The sequence below is a fragment of the Hordeum vulgare genome, chromosome 6H (genome assembly GCF_904849725.1).
Source record: "Hordeum vulgare subsp. vulgare chromosome 6H, MorexV3_pseudomolecules_assembly, whole genome shotgun sequence".
NCBI lineage: Eukaryota > Viridiplantae > Streptophyta > Magnoliopsida > Poales > Poaceae > Hordeum > Hordeum vulgare.
In genome coordinates this window covers 527,691,680-527,713,814 of record NC_058523.1, presented here as the reverse complement: position 1 = coordinate 527,713,814, position 22,135 = coordinate 527,691,680, and the positions used below count along the sequence as shown (strand labels likewise).

At 41.4% G+C, this 22,135-nt stretch overlaps 1 protein-coding gene across 2 annotated transcripts; it reads right to left on the bottom strand.

The window, feature by feature from the left end:
* Positions 1-5,660: 5,660 nt before the first annotated feature.
* Positions 5,661-10,312, bottom strand: LOC123403212 (fatty-acid-binding protein 2-like). Of its 2 annotated transcripts, none has more exons than XM_045097161.1 (11): positions 9,904-10,312; positions 8,391-8,977; positions 8,010-8,220; positions 7,627-7,702; positions 7,407-7,509; positions 6,921-6,989; positions 6,763-6,799; positions 6,601-6,675; positions 6,473-6,524; positions 6,202-6,246; positions 5,661-6,073 (listed from the first exon to the last, which is right to left on the bottom strand). In XM_045097161.1, exons 2-11 carry the CDS (start codon positions 8,894-8,896, stop codon positions 5,976-5,978), a joined length of 1,272 nt encoding a protein of 423 aa, XP_044953096.1. In that variant the 5' UTR covers positions 8,897-8,977; positions 9,904-10,312; the 3' UTR covers positions 5,661-5,975. The 2 variants fall into 2 exon arrangements, with proteins under 2 accessions (XP_044953096.1, XP_044953097.1); XM_045097162.1 differs by having other exon boundaries at positions 10,161-10,311.
* Positions 10,313-22,135: the final 11,823 nt, after the last annotated feature.

The window sequence follows — 22,135 nt, the reverse complement described above, 5'->3', positions numbered from 1 at the left end:
ATCTATACGTTTTGGCAATGACTCTAAAGTCACACACTTCCTCGAGAATGACATCCAAAACATTAGCAATGATTTTATCACATGTGTTATATTGAAGGATACACCCAGGTTTACCAAGGATCACCTTGGCCATGATTGTTCTCAAACAAATCATTTATTCATAGATGCCACTTACTCCTAGCAGTAAATTAAATAAATGCATTAGCATTTTCAAGTAATGCATGGCACATTTCCAAATACAGTAAACACATGATTTTGTGGGAGTATTTATTGTAAGATGATTCATGACATCAGTCATTGTATCCACATGCGGCATCTGTGGCCACTATAACTCCTCCTTCGGAATATGTGCCATGGCTATTCTCTTAATATCTAATTATGTTCGTATGTATTTCGTCTATCACCAACTTCACTTAGTTCTCAAACTAAGTACATAATGGACGAATATTTATTCACCTTGAATATTTCACTTAAGAGAAACATGCTGCCATGAGCACATTTAGAAGGATCACCCAATAATTTTTCAAGGCCTCAAGTCTACCGCACCTTACAATTTTGGTAATTATACAATCAACTTGAAGTTGAGATTTTATGATCAGATATTTTTCATATTTGAATCCGATTGAATATCCCATAATACACTTTACATCCTCTTATGATGACATTACCATTTTCATGGTATAGAAACATAGTATTTCTTAAAATCATCATATTCACCCAATGGGTGCTATACCATTATTTCAAAATATTTGCTAGTATTAAGAAGCAAGTCAATGGTCACAAAATAGAACCATGAGAAATTCAAAGTAAAGTGGAGGCTAAAGACAACCAATGACATAATTACCTTTTAAATGGTAATTGATCGTTTTTAAATGATCACAAAGACAACTCTCAAATTTGTCAAATGTGTGGTTACATATATATCGTACATATGATTACCAAACCCTCAAACATATGGTCAAACCACATATGTCAAATGTGTGGTTACATATATATCGTACATATGATTACCAAACCCTCAAACATATGGTCAAACCACATCGCAAATTTATTAAAAGGAAAATAAGTTCATTGGGATATTTGAAAATTTGCAAACATACAACCAGAAAATATTCTGGTAATTGATGTTCTCGAATCTTCATCACAAGGAGAATCAAAAACATAGTGCAAGAAAAGAATGATCAATTCGTTTGCGCTTATGATATGTTTGCGTAATTCATTTTTCAATAATATGGGAGACCTCATATAATATCTTGATTATTCCCAAAATATTGTTTGGCTATACTTGTACTGCTACATGTAGTGCAATGTCCAATATCCTATTTCTTGGACATTATATTTGATAATTTTTGAATGTATGAATCAATTCATACTCAGTTTTGTTGCGTACAAAATAATTTTCTAAATCTTACAAAATACTTGGCTTTAAGCCTTACGATCCTGGTTTGGGATTGATTAGAAAAATTATTGGAAATTCTATTGGTCACAACTTTCTAAGTTACAATACTTCCCCAATCATAAGATTTTATATGCACCGCATGTGCCATAGGGGAAATAAGTTCTAAGGCTCTCTCACCTTAAGATTCTAAATGAGCCACTCATTTTTTCTTGAACACATTCAGAAGATATATGTGGATTACTCAACCATTATGTGGTATTATATAGATATTTCATGGCACTCCTGGAAACATTTATAAAATGATTTCTAGTGTGTCTCTTGTCACACAAAATCATGAATGATATAACTAAATTAATTGCTCAAATTCTCAAAGTAAGAGCAAGTTATCCTAAAAAGGGATAAATCCATTCGAATGGACAACTTCATTGAACTCATTTCACAAGCAATGTCTGATTATACATAATACTGTATGTGCATACCCAGAATGGTTTAGTTAAATATCTTATCAAAGATAGTGAAATCAATAACATGACCAAACTTATAGAATTGCAATTTACTAGCCTCTTGCTAGACAGATACGACATTACACACCGTAAGTATGATATAAATCATACCAACTGCATACCATACTATTTTCCCTTGTAGTAATTACATGGAAATCAACAAAGTATTTCCTATCTGCGATAATCTAGTTACATACCAATATCACCACTCCAGCATACATCAATGGGCTCTCACAGAAAAATAGGGATCTATGTGAGGAATAACAATTTATCCGTCAATCAAATTATTCACAGCCCGTATGCTGATTGCATTAGCAATAAGGACATTTCTGGCATTAGGGGGAGATTAGTACCACAAAGAATGCCGAAAAATAAATTAGATATGTTATTGACATTCAGTCATTATATCCACGCACTCAAAGAATCTGAACAAGAAGTTTAGAATCACATATTTGCAACTCATTGCAAATCTGCCACATACATTTACTCATGACAAAGGTGTCACTCAATTTTATATTCCTACAGTAAAATGTCAGAAAGAGTGGAGGTACCTAATAATCCACTCTTCTCCCGAAATGAGAGCAAGAGGGGGAGAAATCTGACCACACGAGATATAATCTCGCATATGCTTCCGCGGAAATAGAGGAAATCAAATCCTCAACCAGTAAATGTAATTCAACATCAAGTTGAAAGAACACCTCACTGGATGCTCATCATCCAAAGCCTGACATAAATGTGCACAAATGTTTTTGTGTCGGGACATCGAAACACCTTGACTCCATTGTTGTAGGAAATCATAAGGAGTTAAAATGAATAAATACATTTCCACAAATTTCATTGATTCCTCCAGAATCATATAACTTAAGTCTACATTTGTCGACATATATTTCTTCTGAAAATTGCTAAAACCTTTTGGGCCCTGAACCAAAATCCATGGTAGAGTGCCTCTTGCACTCATGTTGGTTCACATAAAAGGAAGCAAGTAATGAAGAATAGCCTCGCTCTACAAACGAGTGGTATTTACCACAGTAATACCTACTCCTCATAAGTGTCTTCCATATGGGATACTAAAAACTTCTCATTCATAGACAAAGTCAATGAGGTGGTGAGAAAGCAAGGCTTGTAGCAAAAGGGTTCACGCAGAGACCCGACATCAAATTATGATGTAAGATACCCTCTTGGTATGAGTGGAATTAAGTTTAGATAATAAATATAATTGGCAGTACAAATAATATTATCCATGCAGTTAATGGATGCAGTGACTACATACTCATATGGGTCACTCGTTTCGGAAATTTATAACAAAGTCCCTGAAGGGCTTACAATTCCGAATCCAAAATAAATCGCAACATATTTGTGTAAAATTTCAGAAGTCACTCTATGGCTCAAAATAGTCGGAAATCATATGGTACTACCGACTAAATGAGTTCCTTCTTCAAAGGATTACTCAAAGGATGATAATTGTTGATGTATTAATAAAGGAATCTCAAAATTTTATTTCCTTACATCACCTCTGTGTATATCGATGATTTTGTCATCAATGTCTCTACAAGACCTAAACATACATAAAATCATCTCAAGACGGAAATTTTGAATTTAACCAAAAGCTTAAGTTTACAACTTGAGCATTCTCTCAAGAATACATATCGTTCTACATATATTCAAACATATACGAGAAGTTCGATTTGGATATATCATAATAATAAATGACATGTATGGTCATACTGCCCCGATCGGGTACAAATATATTCTTACATATGGGTGATAATAAAGTGACATAAAGACGCGAAGTTCTATCTCACTAATATCAAAGAACTCATATGATTGCAAACTATGTCAGGCCTGACACCATATTTTCTATATTTGTTTAGAGTGCAACCCCCAACAAAAGGTACAAGCTTTGATATATGGAATATCATCCTATATTTGAAGATTACAATAAATCTTGGATATTTCCATGAGGAAATAGAAGATATGACCATGATATGATGTAATGATATTGGTTCTTTATTTGATCCAAACGATGCCATATCAAATGACTGAATTTGCTGGAATAGCCTTCATATGGAAGACATGTAAATGGACTTTAATGATTATTCTCACTTATCATTCTGACATAATTGCTTTATCTAAAAGCATTGAAAAATATGTATGACTCGGCAGAATGATTAACCACACTCAAAATCATGTCATTGAGATTCATCAGAATCACATAACTTGATTTATCAAGATACTTCCACTTGTGTTACTCAATACCTACAGGTTATATGAAGAGCGATATCATAAATCACATTGCTCCTAAATTACTTATCCTCATAGTTATAGAAAAGTGAGGAAATCATTTGCAAACAAAATACTATGAAAATCCAACAGATTATTCACAATGTCATGATCATATCAATGGAATTAGTATGACACATCCTCCAAATTTGCAAAGTTTAGGGGGAGTAATTTCCCAAACTATAACATGTTAGCAATCATTAGATTGCATATATTGTACTCTTTTTCCCTTGATGAGTTTTTCCCTAATGGTTTCTCATAAAAGGTTTTTAACGAGACAATATAAACACAAGTGTTTGTATATATCATATCATTTTCTCCTTATATTTTTTCCACTGGGTTTTAAAGAAGTTTTCAATGGCATGTCAGATGCACTCTTTTCCTTTATGAATTTTCTCTCAAAATTTCTCATAATGGTTTTTAATGAGGAAATATGTTATCAAACATCAAATGTTATACTTTCTATTTTTCCTATCGGGTTTTTTAAAGGAAGTACTCAAGACATATTTATTGTTCTCTAAACTCAAAGATGAGTTTTATCCTTCTACAAAGGTTTTCTCAAATGAGTTATCACGAGACAATAATCATTATATGTTGTACCATTTTTTCCTTATTTTTCCCCACGGGGTTTTAAAGGAGTTTTAGCAACATATCTACACTATTCTCCTCATATTTTTCTCACAGGATTTTTGGAGGAGATTTTAAAGATTATACAAGGATTTCTCAAGATGAAGATGATGAACATTTTCAAGGGCGGCTATATATTAGGATGAGTCTATCAAAATGATGTACATTAACCTAGTCAAGCATAGATTAGGGGGAGTGTTAAGGATTAATTAACATCCTAATAATCCATGCTTTATGTCGGTTGTGTAGTTAGCAACCGTCTAGTTACTGCCTGTGCAGTTAGCGCCTTGTACTGGGTATAAATACCCCAACATTCATCAATGAGAAGACTGTTCGTTTTCAATCATTCGCTTCTCTCTCTCGTTTACTTTTAACAAAAAGGTCAAATAGCATGCCATGTGTGCCAAATACATCGATACAGCGTGCGCGGTGACCGGCAATGTTCGTTAACGTGACAATAAACACCGTAATTAGGGTATTCCATAGTTCAATGACTAAAGTGAATTTCCTTATCAAATACAATGACCGCTGGTGAATTTATCTCACCTGGAAGCAATGGAATTCGTCTGAAATGCCATGTCTATTTTTTGTGTGCATAGGCACAAAATAAGTACCAGAACAGAAAAGGGTCACCAAGTGTTGTTTCATCACCAGACAGCGGTGTCGCCACTGCACAAAAACCTGCAAAGAGTGGTGTCCGATAACTTGATCTTATCTACCAAAAATCCAGTGCGCATCACAGGTAAAAAGGGGAAATAAGGCTCAAGACAATCTACCGTTGTCGCCATAGCTTTGCTTACTGAAAATGGGAGGGTCGGTTTAAAAAAAAACCGCATCATGGATATCAATCGGAAAAAACGAAGCCATTGTTTTGTTATTGATGCAGGAAACACGCGCTCTCTGCTACACTTATAACCGAATCAGTGTACATGATACAATGGCCAGGGAATAGCAAATGCCAGCCCATATGAAAATCATGGAGGCATCCGCCCAGGAGAAGACGTCAAGCCTCTGTGTACGCTACAGGTTTGCACAGTCTAGTCTAGTATACAAGTTACGGATATATTACTTACTATACATACAAGCGATCTTCTCCTGGTTTCCCGTCTATATATATGTTGTTTCCCCCTTATAGAAGAATCAAATAATTTCAACCGTCGGCTACCCTAGCATCTTCTAATGAGTCCACCCACATTCTGGGCAATGTCTTGTTTGGTCTCCACTGAAACAGGTGGGTCACCAATATACATATCGAAGAAAGCCCCTGTTGGTAGACAGGGTTTAGTAAATGCGTATTATAACTCAGACAGAGTAATTTACGTAAGGCTTCTCGCTGTAAGTAAATGATCTATAGTTCTGCAGCAGAAAAAATATATAGGAGCATGCACTTACTGCAAAGATCTTTGCTTTGGACAGCACCGATTTGTTTGCCATCAACTGCACACAGAGTTTCCTTGTTAATGTATATTATAGTGGAAAATAACTCAAATCGTACTAAAAGAATCATTTATACTGTGAACACATATTTCATTGTCTTGTAGATGTTGATTTTTTTTTCCATAAACTCGGTTTAACTTAAGAAAGCTTGACTTGACGACAAAACTTGAAGGGCTTATTTTCTGGGAAGCAGGGAGCACTTATTATCGTACATGTAAGTACTAACCTTCAGTTATAAGCTGGCCATCACATGTTTGACGGAAGTCGATCTTTGTACCCTGCAGTTAAACTGACTATAGTATCCCATGGCTAAGCGCAACAAATAATATTAACCAGATGTGGCTAGAAGCTTACAACAGGTATTTGGATGTCTTCCCTGAAGTAAGACCCAAACGTCTTCAAGCAATGGTAATCAGTATTAGGATTCATCTGACCGTAAAGTAAACAAAAAGGTCTGTTAAGCCTATCACAGATAGCAAAGAATATTAAACTAGCTGCTGAATTAACAACAATCACCTTTTGCAGACGAAAGCCAAGAGATTTCTCAAATGCACTGAAAAGTTTGTTAATACAAATAAACGATTAACTTCAATCTTGCATTTGGCCATATCTTCTGAACCATAGATAAGGATCAAAATATGCTACTGTTGGCACGAGAATTTAAGAATACTTACTCTCGCACTGCGCTTATGCTTAGCCCATTGTAGCTAACTACCAGTCTGACTGTCATATGAATATTTTCCCTGCATAACAGCGCAAGTATAATGAAAACTTTATTAGCAACAGAGGCAAATGAGTTGCAGGTGGGGAAGAAATTGAATGTTTCTGATGTAGTATCAGGGAAAAAGAAAAATCCTACACATCATCAAAACTCGTAATCCTACAGCGTCCTACAGATGGAATCTACTGACAGCTGGTAAATAGGGAATCCTAAAAATGACATGAAAGAATTGCAGGTTTGGAACCGTTTCTCTATGAACAGACACATTAAACGGCTATCTTTCTTGACGATTTCCAGAATTTTTGCCAGATGGAACCGTTTCTCTAGTTCAGCTTACACAAGTGTTACATGTAAATAGGCTGTGTAAGCTCAAGAATATGGGAAAGATCTTCATACAAAGAATTTTAACACATGTACATGATCAATAAAGCATTCACACCTCAGAAGATCTTCATAGAAATCCGGGTGATCCTTCAGCTCAGCAACTGGAACAGAAGCATACTTTGAACCCAGCTTGTTGCAGATAGAATCTGGTTGTATATCTATAAGAATAGTCGAATACGACATCAGTAACTCAAAGGAGCATCCTTTAAGCAGTACCTCAGTTTTTTATCAGTTCATAAGTAATAGCAGCAGACAGGGAAATTTAGCCTACTCACATAATCCAAAGGCATAAAGATTCAGGTTTTTGACCTTCATTACCCGCATACTTCTGTAACCCATCCCGACAAGCACCTGTAATTCTAATTGTTTGTTGTCAAAGGGAATGCTGAAGGCCTAAGAAAGATTAAAAGTTTGATACCCCCTCTGTAGAGAAATATAAGAGCATTAGCGATCTAAATGCTCTTATATTTCTTTGCGGAGGGAGTATAAAACATTGTGACACTGTCAAAATAACAAGATACAGACAAAAGTGTCCAAATAATTGCCACAACACTGAGAGCAGAACATGTAATAGGTCAACAGGAAAGGAAACAATGTTTGGTATGAAGGGAAATGGTGCATGACACAATTATCCACAAAAGAGAGTAGGAAAAAGGACCTCTGCGGTTGGATTGGAATTCTCCTCAAGAAGAGTAGGGAACTTGATCCCAGTTGTTGGTTCTGTCAGATTTTCTGGCAATATTGTTCTTGGCACAGCAACACGAGCACAACCTGGGCGCCTTTCGTCCAAATAAGGCTGATCAACATGTTCTCTGATTTGGCCACCATCTTTTCCCAACATCATTGAATCCGCAAGCATCTTTGGTGATCTTATCAATGCATATAATGATGATCAGTTAATAAAGCAAAAAAAATGAAATAAAAGCATAGCCTACAGGAATAAACGGGGCAGAGAAAGGAAGCAGTAGCAATCCAACAAGATATATCACGATAGAGCATTGTATTCCCTTTCTATAAAAAGCAGGGGTTCGAACCTTACATGTTTTCAAATGGTGGTATTACACTAGCAGCAGCTAGCATAAGAATGTTACAGGCATGACGCTCCTCAACCTCATTCCACACTCGCCCAAGCGTTGCGTTTGCAAGCTTGGCTAAGAGCATTTGTACAGCATGTTCTTCTCTGACTTGCAATCCAGCCAAATGCTGCATGCAAGAGGTCGCTTGCTTTATTTGTGCCCGACAGGCTCTTGAACCAGAGCCCGCAATAGCTGACAACCTGTGTAAAATCTTGGGATTTGATGCTCTAGAAAGGCAGAAATAGAAAGCCCCAGCAACCTTGTTGAAGCAGCTGAATGCTTCCTGAACTGCACCACTTGCTGTAAAAGATACATGCCGCGGATGCTGAAAGGAACTCTCGACTAAAGCTCCAACTTGTGATACCAATCCTAACCCGATGTCATGCGATATTGGAGAGCCAATTGGAAACTTATGCAGGTATCCTCCATTATGATCAAGCTTGGAGAAAATCAACCAATCAGGTTTCATATTGTGCCAGAATGCAGCTTCAGAAGCCTTTAAACCAGGTCAGGGAGTTTGCCAACAGGAGAACTTAACCGGATCTGTCAACTGGAACAGAGGAACTGAATCAGGGCACAGATGCAACACATATATTAACGAATTTGGCGCCTGCTTGCATACAATAGTTTTACGACGGTGTTTGCGCCTACCCATCAAAATGTATCAACTAATGTCAAACGAAGCCCTCATGTTATCTTGACATATTACTTTCCGATTCGTCATTAAGCGATACTACACTCTAAGAAGCCATCCGTTCACCACACATGAGCTAGTGATTTTTTACCCCTTAAGCCATTCACAGTAGCTGGCATAACAAAGCAAGCCATTGACAGTAGTTGGCACAACGAAGCAAGCCATTCACAGTAGTTGACACAGCAAAGCAAGCCATTGACGGTAGTTGACACAGCAAAGCAAGGCATTCACAGTAGTTGACACAGCAAAGCAAGCCATTGACAGTAGTTGGCACCAGGAAGCAAGCCATTCACAGTAGTTTGGCATAAGAAAGCAGCAACTAACCATGAGAAAAAACAGCAATTGGAGCTCCCCAAAAGTTATCCATCAGCACAAAAGGGAAAGGAAATCTTATGATCCCGCTGACGCCAAGAAAAATACAGAAAACGCCGAGCAGCTACATACAACACGGTTCTGTCCTGGCTGGATCAGAATTTCCCCCTCCCTCGCCTAATCACGGGCACAGAGATTGTACAGAAATCCACAAGCACGGCGCCCAGAACGCCCGGATCAGCAACAAACACGCACCATGATCCCGCAAACACCCCGCCAGATTCACGCGCAAGAAACGCCACCAAACCCATCGTCCACGGGCCGCCGCCAGCCAGAACCCCCCCCCCCCCCCCCCCCCCCCACGAATCATGCAAACAGCCCGCATTCCGCCGCTCGTCCCGTCTAGAGCGACACGCGCGTAGAGAAGGAGGGGGCGGAAAGCAAGAGCTCGAGGAAGGAAGGAAGCTCACCAGGCCTTGGGCGCACGGAATCGCGCGTTGCTGCCGGCGGATCGGGGAGGAGGGGCACGCCTGGCGGCTGGGGACGAGGGGGTGGGGGATGCCGTGCGCCGGTGGCTTCCGCCTGCCGGTGGCTTCCCCCCCGGATTCCAAACCGGACCCAGGGGAATGGAATGGAATGGGGGAGGCAGAGGGGAAGGTGGCGGTGGCGGTGGTGAATGAATGACGAACCGGAAGCGGGAGGAGGGTTCGGTTTCGTGTTAACTCACCTCCCCAAGGCCCGCCCAACTGCCGCTGGAAACTTTCTCGGCGGCGGCTCGGGCTGGCTGGCCGGCTCTCCCCCGTCCGTCCGTCCGTGCGTGCGGGCGCGGCGAGCGGCACGTGCGCCGATGCTTTGGCTTTGGGGTCGGGGTCGGCGTCCGTCTGATTTGTGCTACGGGTCTTAACTTTTAAGACGAACCGGACTTCTTTTCGTGCCGGCCCTCTTGTTACGTCCAAACTCTTCTCAGGCCCAAACTGCTGATTGCTTTTCGATCCCAGTTTCTTTCTTTCTTTCTTTCTTTCTTCCGAAAGGGCTTTTCCATCCGGGCATAAAAAATGAAGCACACGTTTACAAGGCTAGCAAAGCTCTTTTTCTGTGTTTCTCGAAAATAAGGTTGGGACCTCGTAACGAAAGCAATTACGATACACGCATTATACACACATGAATGTAGTAGCATATAGGACTATGTCGACTTCTTTCACAACGGCGCCTACACGAAGGGATACTCCCTGACGCCGTCCTAGTCACTGTGGCAACGCCTTCATCGATAGAGCAACGCGAGTTCGCCGCGGCTAAACCCGGCCAACAAAGGACGGGACAAGGGTTTTCACCCCGGACATGAAGTGTGCTTTAAATACCATCTTGGCAACGGATATTCAAAAAATTACGTCTATCAATCCTCACCGCTAGATCAGGGTGGCACTAGCGGATGTGTGGTATGTAAGCCCACCAAAGACCATCACCATGGACATCAGTAGGCTGGCCATGCCGCATTGGAGAAGTAGTCGATGCACCTCATACCAGCGTGAGCCGGCCTGCAGGATCCACCATAACCCCAAGGTTGTTGCCCCAACGTTCTTCAAGTGAACGGAGGAGCCTTCGATGCCTCCATGTTCCATCATAGATCGGGAGCCTGACTACATGCCGACCATCAAACTTGTACACGCCATTGCCAAACATTAGATCTATCGTGCATAGGGTCGACGCTGCTACCACAACACCATCCTGCACGAACTGACAAGCCATGCAGAGCCATCGTGGAATGTCGTTCGACCGCCTCGCGCCACCATCCTTCTGTCTAGGGCCGCCACACTGACAGGGAGGGCTTCTCGCTGTCAAACGCCAAGGGAGCTAGGCTCCACCTCGGCGCGGGTCCTTCAATCTAGCGCCACTCCAGCATGAACTAGCCCCTTCCTAATGGCCACCGATGTGGGAAGGAGTAGTGAGTTGACGACACATCGACAGCCGTTGCCGCCACTGCACTCGAGGAGAAGGGTGGAGTTCAGCCACCATAGGCTCTTTTTTCTCCACCACCCTAGAGCCACCAAAGTGGTGAGGTGAAGGGAAAGGCAGGCGCATCGGAAGCCACCGCTGGTGCTCCCGATCGGGAAGGGCAGGGGTGAGTCGCCCTTCCTTGGTTTTAGGACTCGGTGGCTGTTTTTTGTTCCACCGTCTATTGTTGATCAAGGCTAGCAAAGCTGCGCAGGAGAAGCAGCAAAAATATGATGATCGTATGGTGACAGTAATTACACTATGTCATGACAGTCGCTCGAGGTCCCGGAGCATGGTAACGACGTGCAATGGCGGAGCTTGATCATAAGTTTTAGGAGGGGCTAAACCATGTAAGATGATTCTTACTACCACAATAGTAGTCAATACATGATTATCATTTTCAGACCAAGATATACGTTCTCCCCTTTTTGTGCATGCACCTCTCGAAAACATTTTCTACAGAATTTTTGACGGTCATATTTCATTATATCTTTTTCCTGAGATCTTTTATTTTTATTTTTGCACGGATCCTAAAATCCCTTTGAAGCGTACATTTTGAAACGATGGCTCGCTAAAGCTTGGAGGCCCCAGAATCCTCGCTTGACCACTCCTCTACCCTATGGCAACATACACCGCCCTGATATAAAATAAGTGTCGCGGCCCAAGTTCAAGTTTAAACTAAAACCATGACAGTTGTTTTAGACGGGAGAGGGTGTGTCTTATTCAAATTTGCAAAGAAAATAAGGGTAAAGTCTTAGATTAGTTTCTCTAGAAACTTTATTAAACGCCTGAAATAATGCAAAACTAGCTGCAGTAACAAATAGCGCCCTGTTACTCATCCTCCTTCCGTAGAAAATCGCGAATTATACAAAAGCTTAGCCACCTGAACGCATAACACCACCTGTGACTGTGATCTGTAGGAGAAGAGAACGCCTGCGAATTTTGGGGTAAAAAAATGGAATCCCGGGCTCCCGGCATATGCTGTCCTCGGTCGCACGTTGGAGGCTGCCTGCGAGCGGCACGTACGCACGGCCGTCGAATCGGCCGGTGGATTCTGGGAATCGTCCAGGCCTCCGCGGAGACGGGACGTGGACGTTTACCATCACGGCCGGCAACCAGTAATCATCTTTTCCCGCACGTAACATTCCATCAGACGAGGGCGACACTCATGTAAGTATATATACAATTAACTCCACTTCATTTATTTTTAGCGTGTAAGTGATTGATCTTGGCACATTCCTGCTGATAAACTATGCTGGCAATGGACAGGGCCCTCTCTCGTCCACTCGTTGGGACCCCGGACCGGACTGATGGAGTGATCGATTAGCATGACAGCTTTCTCTTGTTGCTGCTTAACTTATTGCCGCTCACATGGACGACTGGGCTGCTTCTGCTCGCCCAACTTTCCCTTCAAAGGCTTCATCAACTTCTAAGCAACGAATAATGATGCGGCATCAGCATGCTGGTTAACCGCATTCGCCCGTTCGCCCCGGTGCACATGTCTGCATGCATGCCCCTGATGATTCGTGCGACATCTCGTTGTAGAGCTAGCTACGCGACATGACGGGATGCATCCTGCTGCTTTGCCGCGTGTTCACTGAACCTGGCCCGGAATCCCCAACGGTGGGAAGGTGAGCCGAGCCTCTTCGCAAAACGGCCAAGCTGTCCTTCTCCTCCGGGGATCCTACGAGCCGTGTGCATGGGCATACAAACTCATTTCTATCGCTGCCGCGTATCTACATCCGGACGTTTCAAACCACCTCCCACACATTTGTAATCAATGATCGAACAGAAAAAGGAAGAATAAAATGATTTAACCTAACCCCTCAAATCATCCATATATACCCGGTCTATCCATAAACCCTCCTATTAAAAATAAACCACTTCCTCCGTCCGAAAATACTTGTGAAAGGAGTGGATGTATCTAGATGCATTTTAGTTCTAGATACACCCATTTTTACTCATTTTTGCGACAAGTAATTTCGGACGGAGGGAGTAGAAAACTTGGTCGTGCGTTGCTACAGGTTTTCCAAACCATAAGAGCATCTTTAGCAGACTCTGTATAAGTGGTCAAACCTGTAAAAAAATTGCATTCTACAGTTTTGGTCGTAAAAAGTATGCAGAACAAAAAACGTAAAAGTGATCCAACCCGTAAAATTTTAAGGGGCACGGTAAAGCCACATCCGAAACCCTTATTTTTGAAGGTTGGAAGACCGATTCTAAGGGCCTCCGCGGAGCAAACACCCCGCCGCGGAGTTTGCCGAAACCCTAAACTTGCCGGAATTCATCACCCACACCGGAAAAGGTCGTTGGACGCCGCAATCGATCGCCGTCGGTTTGAATTGGACGAGCTCGATCTCGCTATGGCCTCCCATGACCTCAGCCTGGCCGTCGGAATCATCCCAGGGCGGCAGGCAAAGGTGCACGGCTCGGCCGGCACGGCTGGCAACAGAGCAAGTCGGTGACGACGAAGGCGACAAGGCATGGCCGGCGAGGCTGGGCGCGACCGGCGTGGTGATGGGGCACGGCAGACGGGGACGGGCTGCGGCCGACGGGCGATGGGGCACAACCGACAGGGGACGGGGCGCGTCCGACGGGGTTGGACGTGGCCGGCACGGCCGGCCGCCGAACTGAATGAAGAAGCTCATTACGGCAGTTTTGCAGTTTTTATTCGGACATAACAAAAATGGACCCTTAAAATGCCTTTTTTTTACATGTATTTCAGTTTTACAGTTTACGTTTTTACATGGTCTGCTAGAGATGCTCTAAATCATAGAGGTCAAGAAGCTACACTCCTATGTCTGCGCGGAAAAAAAAGCTACACTCATATCCTATGTGTAAGAAAGCTACTAATGTTTAACGTTTATTATTTCCTGGGAGCTAAAAATGTCCTATGAAATTTTCTTACCATATTTTGAAGTATATTTCAGGTTGCTCGGTTGTCATGCTCAACAACCGAATGTATAAAATATACTAAAGAAGTAAGAAAATCAATGTTTGATGCCTATTTTGTAGTCCTTCCATCCCAAAATTTATTTTCTTAAATTTGTTTAGATATAAATGTATCTAATCAAGTTTTTATTATTTAGATACATTTATTTATAGACAAAGCTAAGACAAAAGTTTTGGGACAGCGGAAGTATGATTCGAAAAGTCCCAAAGTTCAGAAAAAGTTCACGCAAATGGCTCTTCAAAATTGAGCAGTGGCCTAAAACTGAAATATTTTATATGCTTTTCGGGGTTGGTGACTTTCTACCTTCCCTGTTATCTAATTTCGCCACATTAGCCTACTGGCATGATAAAGACTGAGTAATGTTGCTTCAATTAGCTAGGCTGCTAGCTTGAAATGATGTGGAATACACTTTTATTACAACATCAGCAAGGCAATCCATGACAAGCTATCCTCTTATTTGTGTTTGTTGTGAATTTCCCTTCTGCTAACCGTACACCACAGAAAAAACATTTAGTAGAATTTCAATTATCCAAATAAATCTGTGATCAATCTGTTCATGATTATCAAACAGATGCGCATACATTAAGTGGACAGTAAATTCCCCATTTAAGGAAAAATATTTTAAGTTTTAGTGCCTAAAAGAACTAAAGAAAGTATAGCAAACATCTATGTAATTTTCTATTCTTGAAAGAACATATAATTTCCTACTCCCTCTGTCCCAAAATTATTGTCTTAGATTTTTCTATATATGGATTCATTTAGATAACTAGATACATCCGTATCTAGACAAATCCAACACAATAACTTTGGGACGGAGGGAGTACTATTTACAAAACACCTGATTTAAAAATAGTTTTATTTCTATCAGTAACAATATGGTGGTGATCTGAATTGTTCAGCGAAAAAAAGGTGTATGGTAAATTTACGAACTCTCAATTAAAACGTATGGTAGATATGCAACATAAGGGAATAGAAAAAATAGAGAAATAAGAAAGAAAACCATGTGTAAAGCACATGCTTGAAGAACATGGGAAAAATTGCAAACTTTTAGTTTGGAAAATAGGAAATGGAATCCTACAAGGAAAATAGGTCGATCAAGCAAAACACAAAACCTACTTGTCATTCAACCATGCCTAATACATAAAAAAAATCATGTACAAGCGAATTTTTTTTCTCTTTTCTATGCTCACCTTGACCAGCTCCTGGCCGCTACTACATATACTGACTTTGTTTTTGGAGGAATGTGTGAGCAGTGGCGGAGCTACACACGCTTCATTGGGTGGGCCCAAAGCAGCTAGCTTTAGAAATACTAGTTCACTAATGACGCGCGTTGCTACGCCCGTCCATTTTTACTTAGAATGATAGGTATGTCGAAAGTGTGTAAACTGAGCCATATTTTGTTAATAATCGAGTTGAAAACTTTTCCAACTTTGGTCAGTTTGCAAAAATGGAGAACAGTGATGATCAAAATGAGTGGTAAATTTCATTTGATCTGCAAAGGGGGTGTTATTAGTAATGAACTTGGAGGTTCAACTCAGAGCACGAGGAGAGGTTTAAAGTAGACTTGACTCTTACAATAACAATCATGCTTAACATAGATTGCTTCCATAGATTGCTTCCATACTCAGCCTGGAAACTAATTTTTATGCATTAACCAAGAAAATGCTTATCCTTATTAACTGACTATAAACTCTATATTTTACTCATACATTATATAAGATTATTGTCAAGCACATAACCATAGCAAACTTAGTATCAAATAATAAAGATATGGTGAAAAAATGCATGTCATGACTTGTAGAATCTTAACACTCGCTGGGCATAAATCATGAAAACAATATATTGTATACATTTGTAGTACAAGAATTTTCCTGATATTTTTATTTAGGATCAACATTCAACTTTCAAACATATGTGTTGTCTTGACCTTCTTGCCACAAAAATGTCACGAGATAACATTGCAGGTATGTAGAGCTGATCACAACTTATGGTAGGTATGAGGCTATGAGCCCTTGATACAAAACCATATACTTGATACGGGTCTTCTCACCAACCCATACACCTCTGTTTTAGAGTCATCTTTCCTTACAAAATCAACACAACCAAGTTCCATATTAACTAAGCTTGAACCATGACGGTGGCCGTGTGGGTACCTAAAAATTTATAATTCATGAATTTAACAATTTTATGATACCAAGAACATAAGAAGTAACGGACATGTAGTGAAGTGGGAGGCCAGCACTTCTCCCTTGCGAACAAACAAACAACATCGGTGATAAATCAAGAAATGTTTTCTTACCAGTGAAACCTATTGGAGAAAAATGCCATCCACAAATATAAGGTAAAGTTAAGATACGTAAAAGTAATATGTGGGTGTGAATCTTGATTGAGTACGTGTTGAGAAGGTTAGCTCTTCCATATAAAAGGCTTTACTACATTCTTTGATCAGGAAAGTCACAAATCAAGCTCCTGAGAGGCCAATGAAGAATACCAATGTAACAACCAGCGGGGGCAGGGTATGGATCTCAGCACACTTAAGGTTTGAGCTAGCATGGGAAGAAGATGACGAAACACGGCTACACCTACCATTCATGTGTGTCACCCCCGGGCCGCTGGCACAAGCATCTTGGTGAGGTGTAGGCACCAAAAGCTACAGATATCAATATACGACTGCAATACTCTAAACAAAAGGTCTGATTCAATATCTCAATGCAACATTGAACAAACTTTCAGTACCGAGTGGAACACAAAATTGAAAGGTTCAGTAAGGACTCTTGCGGATAATAAATAATAAGTACGACAACAAACTATTGTCCTGTGATAAATATTATCAATCAACTTAGTTTTAGTATTTAAACTCCCGGTGAATATATAACACTTAGACGTACTTACAGACTATTTATTAGTTAAAGCTAATATATCCACGAGAACATAAACTTTGCTAGTTGGTTACAAATAAGGTTGGATCTCTTATAATTTTTTCAAGGTTGTTTTTTGGGATTTAGTAAAGGCAGTTGATGCACCCATTGTTGGAAATATGCCCTAGAGGCAATAATAAATTAGTTATTATTATATTTCTTAGTTCATGATAACCGTTTATTATCCATGCTATAATTGTATTGATTGGAAACACAATACTTGTGTGGATACATAGACAAAACACTGTCCCTAGTAAGCCTCTAGTTGACTAGCTCGTTGATCAAAGATGGTCAAGGTTTCCTGGCCATAGGCAAGTGTTGTTACTTGATAACGAGATCACATAATTAGGAGAATCATGTGATGGACTAGACCCAAAACTAATAGACGTAGCATGTTGATCGTGTCATTTTGTTGCTACTGTTTTCTGCGTGTCAAGTATTTGTTCCTATGACCATGAGATCATATAACTCACTGACACCGGAGGAATGCTTTGTGTGTATCAAATGTCACAACGTAACTGGGTGACTATAAAGATGCTCTACATGTATCTACGAAGGTGTTCGTTGAGTTAGTATGGATCGACACTGGGATTTGTCACTCCCTCTGACGGAGAGGTATCTCGGGGCCCACTCGGTAATACAACATCACACACAAGCCTTGCAAGCAATGTGACTTAGTGTAAGTTGCGGGATCTTGTATTACGGAACGAGTAAAGAGACTTGCCGGTAAATGAGATTGAAATAGGTATGCGAATACTGACGATCGAATCTCGGGCAAGTAACATACCGAAGGACAAAGGAATGACATACGGGATTATATGAATCCTTGGCACTGAGGTTCAAACGATAAGATCTTCGTAGAATATGTAGGATCCAATATGGGCATCCAGGTCCCGCTATTGGATATTGACCAAGGAGTCACTCGGGTCATGTCTACATAGTTCTCGAACCCGCAGGGTCTGCACACTTAAGGTTCGACGCTGTTTTATGCATATTTGAGTTATATAGTTGGTTACCGAATGTTGTTCGGAGTCCCGGATGAGATCACGGACGTCACGAGGGTTTGCGGAATGGTCCAGAAACGAAGATTGATATATAGGATGACCTAATTTGATTACCGGAAGGTTTTCGGAGTTACCGGGAATGTACCGGGAATGACGAATGGGTTCCGGATGTTCACCGGGGGGGAAGCCCACCCCGGGGAAGCCCATAGGCCTTGGGGGTGGCGCACCAGCCCTTGGTGGGCTGGTGGGACAGCCCAAGAAGGCCCTATGCGCCATAGATAAAAAATCAAAGAGAAAAAAAGGAGGTGGGAAGGAAGAGAAGGACTCCACCTTCCAATCCTAGTTGGACTAGGATTGGAGGAGGACTCCTCCTCCCCTTGGTGGCGCAACCCTTGGGGCTCCTTGAGCCTCAAGGCAAGCCTCCCCTCCCCTCCTCCTATATATATGGAGCTATTAGGGTTGATTTGAGACAACTTTTGCCACGGCAGCCCGACCACATACCTCCACGGTTTTACCTCTAGATCGCGTTTCTGCGGAGCTCGAGCGGAGCCCTGCTGAGATTAGATCACCACCAACCTCCGGAGCACCGTCGCGCTGCCGGAGAACTCATCTACCTCTCCGTCTCTCTTGCTGGATCAAGAAGGCCGAGATCATCGTCGAGCTGTACGTGTGCTGAACGCGGAGGTGTCGTCGGTTCGGCACTAGATCGGAGCGGATCGTGGGACGGTTCGCGGGGCGGATCGAGGGACGTGAGGACGTTCCACTACATCAACCGCGTTTCTTAACGCTTCTGCTGTGCGATCTACAAGGGTACGTATATCGGAAATCCCCTCTCGTAGATGGACATCACCATGATAGGTCTTCGTGCGCGTAGGAAAATTTTTGTTTCCCATGCGACGTTCCCCAACACCCATCGACCAATTAAGCTTCTACGAAAGAAACCATATGTGCTACTAATTTGTGAAAGAAGCACCCAAAAGAATGCTATATTGTCACACTGATTAACGAAACCGAGTTACAGTTAGCTCCAAAACAGTGGAAAGGCATGAGGTAATAGATCATTCTCTCACATCAAATGTATCATGTCATTGTATGATAACCCAAGTTCCCATTATTTTCATTAACAACCAACCAAAGAGAGCTAAATGGATTAATTGCAAATGAGTGAAAAAAGGAGAGAAATGGACCTCGTATCCATTCTAGGTACAGAAGGTAGCATTCGATTGGATGGTGATGCATTTCTTGCGCTCGAGGTCCATAGATTCTATCTGTGCATAGATGACCATACAACCACGCACATTGTGGATTTGGTGAATCCCAGGACCTGCTACCTGTTCATTGTTGTTGAGTCTCCGTAGAGCAGTGGTAAGTGGCGAGATCCTGAAGCATAAGTGAGGGGCAGGGGTGCCACCAACGCCCTTCTACGATTCAGTCAAGGTTAGAGGCATGATCCCATCGCCGTAGAGGGGGGTTGTTGTGCCACATTTTTATTCCGCTGCAAGGGACGGTCTGCACCACCGTCATACAGCTCTTTGAGGTTCTAGATGGAGTCGAACACGTGTTTGATTTTTCTACCCCATACCTACAACAACTAAGTGACAAGCTGGAGCAAATAGTCTTCACAAGAAAGATATTCTAATCTGAAGGTACAAGAACGTACTAAGTAAATACGATCATCAGCAGTCAGCAAACTAACCCAACAATAAATAACATTATCGACTTCAGATTGCATTATACTTGTCCCATGTGATGTTGATGGTGAGAACTACGTGCAGTTTGGGGAATTTAAACCATGTTGAACTTAACATAAGTACACCACTCGAGCTAAATATTTGGTGGCAATTCATATATGCTGGATTGGTAATTTTCTCAGCAATGATTCAAATGATTTACATAGTTAATTCCTGAGTAGTATATTAAATTATCTGGAATCTACAACCATAAGAAACTAACAAAGCATGAGTCAATAATTCAAAAGTAGGAGCCACAGAATAAGGACACAACAATATAATGGAACAGGGAACTGTGCATGGGCCTAACCTGAAGATCGGAAAAAGCATTGGGGGTAGAAGAAAGAACAACTCCACCGCGGGGTTGAGCTTGGCCGTGTGAGAAAGGCTGGAAGCGTATGCTCTTAGCAGGGACGCATGCATGTTTATATAGGCATAAGCCGAAGAGATATACATGAGAAGAGGTTTAAGATCAATCTATCTTATCTACAGTTTTAACACAAGGAGATAGAAAGAGATCCTAACCAATACGTGTTATACAAGTCACGTATAATACAAAGAGATATTTCGTCTAACATCCCCCCTCAATCAAAACTGCCTAAGTTGAGATTGCGACGAAAAACACCAAGTTGCTGAGCTGTCAATGGTTTAGTGAACCCATCCGCCACTTGATCACCAGTAGGAATAAACCTGATATTCAACAACTTGTTGGCAACCCTTTCACGAACAAAGTGATAATCAACCTCAATGTGCTTGGTGCGAGCATGAAAGATAGGATTAGCAGACAAGTAAGTAGCACCCAAATTATCACACCAAAGAGAAGTTGCTCGAGGATGAGGCACACCAAGTTCTGTCAACAGAGTTTGTACCCAAATAACTTCAGCAGTAGCATTTGCCAGTGCCTTATACTCAGCTTCGGTACTGGAATAAGAGACAGTGGGTTGTTTGCGAGCAATCCAAGAGACAATATTACTCCCAAGAAAAACTGCAAAACCTCCTGTGGAGCGACGATCATCAGGACAACCAGCCTAGTCTGCATCTGAAAAGGCACTAACCAGCATAGAACCTGTCTTACTAATACGGAGACCATGATGCATGGTTCCTTGTAAATACCGAATAATGCACTTAACCAAGGACCAATGAACAGTGGTAGGAGCATGTAAGAATTGGCAAACTTTGTTGACAGAAAGCGAGATGTCTGGACGAGTTAAAGTCACATATTGCAAGGCACCAACAATGCTTCTGTACTTTGTGGAGTCCTCATCACAAAGCGGCTCACCATCATAAAGGGATAGTTTTGCTGCGGTTGGGAGAGGAGTGGAAACAGGTTTGCAACCTTTCATGTTCATACGTGTGAGAAGATCCACCAAATACTTGCCTTGAGAGAGAACAATACCATCACGAGTAGGTTTTACCTCAATGCCCAGAAAGTAGTGGAGTGTGCCAAGATCTTTGAGGGCAAAGTCCATACGAAGATCTTTTAAAAGAGCATCAACCGCATGAGCAGAGGAACTAGTGACAATAATATCATCAACATAAATAAGCATGAAAATTGTGACTCCATGTCTTGAATAGAAAAATAGGGAGGTATCTGCCTGTGAAGGATGAAATCCAAGAGACTGAAGTTTAGAGGACAAACGAGAATACCATGCCCGAGGTGCTTGTTTTAGGCCATAGATTGCTTTGTCAAGCTTGCAAACAAATGTAGGTGACTGTAAACTTTTATACCCAGGTGGTTGTCTCATAAAAACATCCTCTTCCAGAACACCGTGTAGAAACGCGTTCTTTACATCAAGTTGGCGCATAGACCAATTACGGGACACAACAATAGACAGGATTAAACGAATGGTTGCAGCTTTGACAACTGGGCTAAACGTATCCTCATAATCAATACCATAACGTTGCTTAAATCCTTTGGCAACAAGACGAGCCTTATATCTATCAATGGTACCATCAGAGTGTCGTTTTACCTTATAGACCCATTTGCAGTCAATGATATTTTGTACAGGACACGGGGGTACCAAATGCCATGTGTTATTGGACAAAAGTGCACCAAATTCTTCGTCCATAGCAGCTTTCCACTTAGGATCAGCAATAGCCTCCTT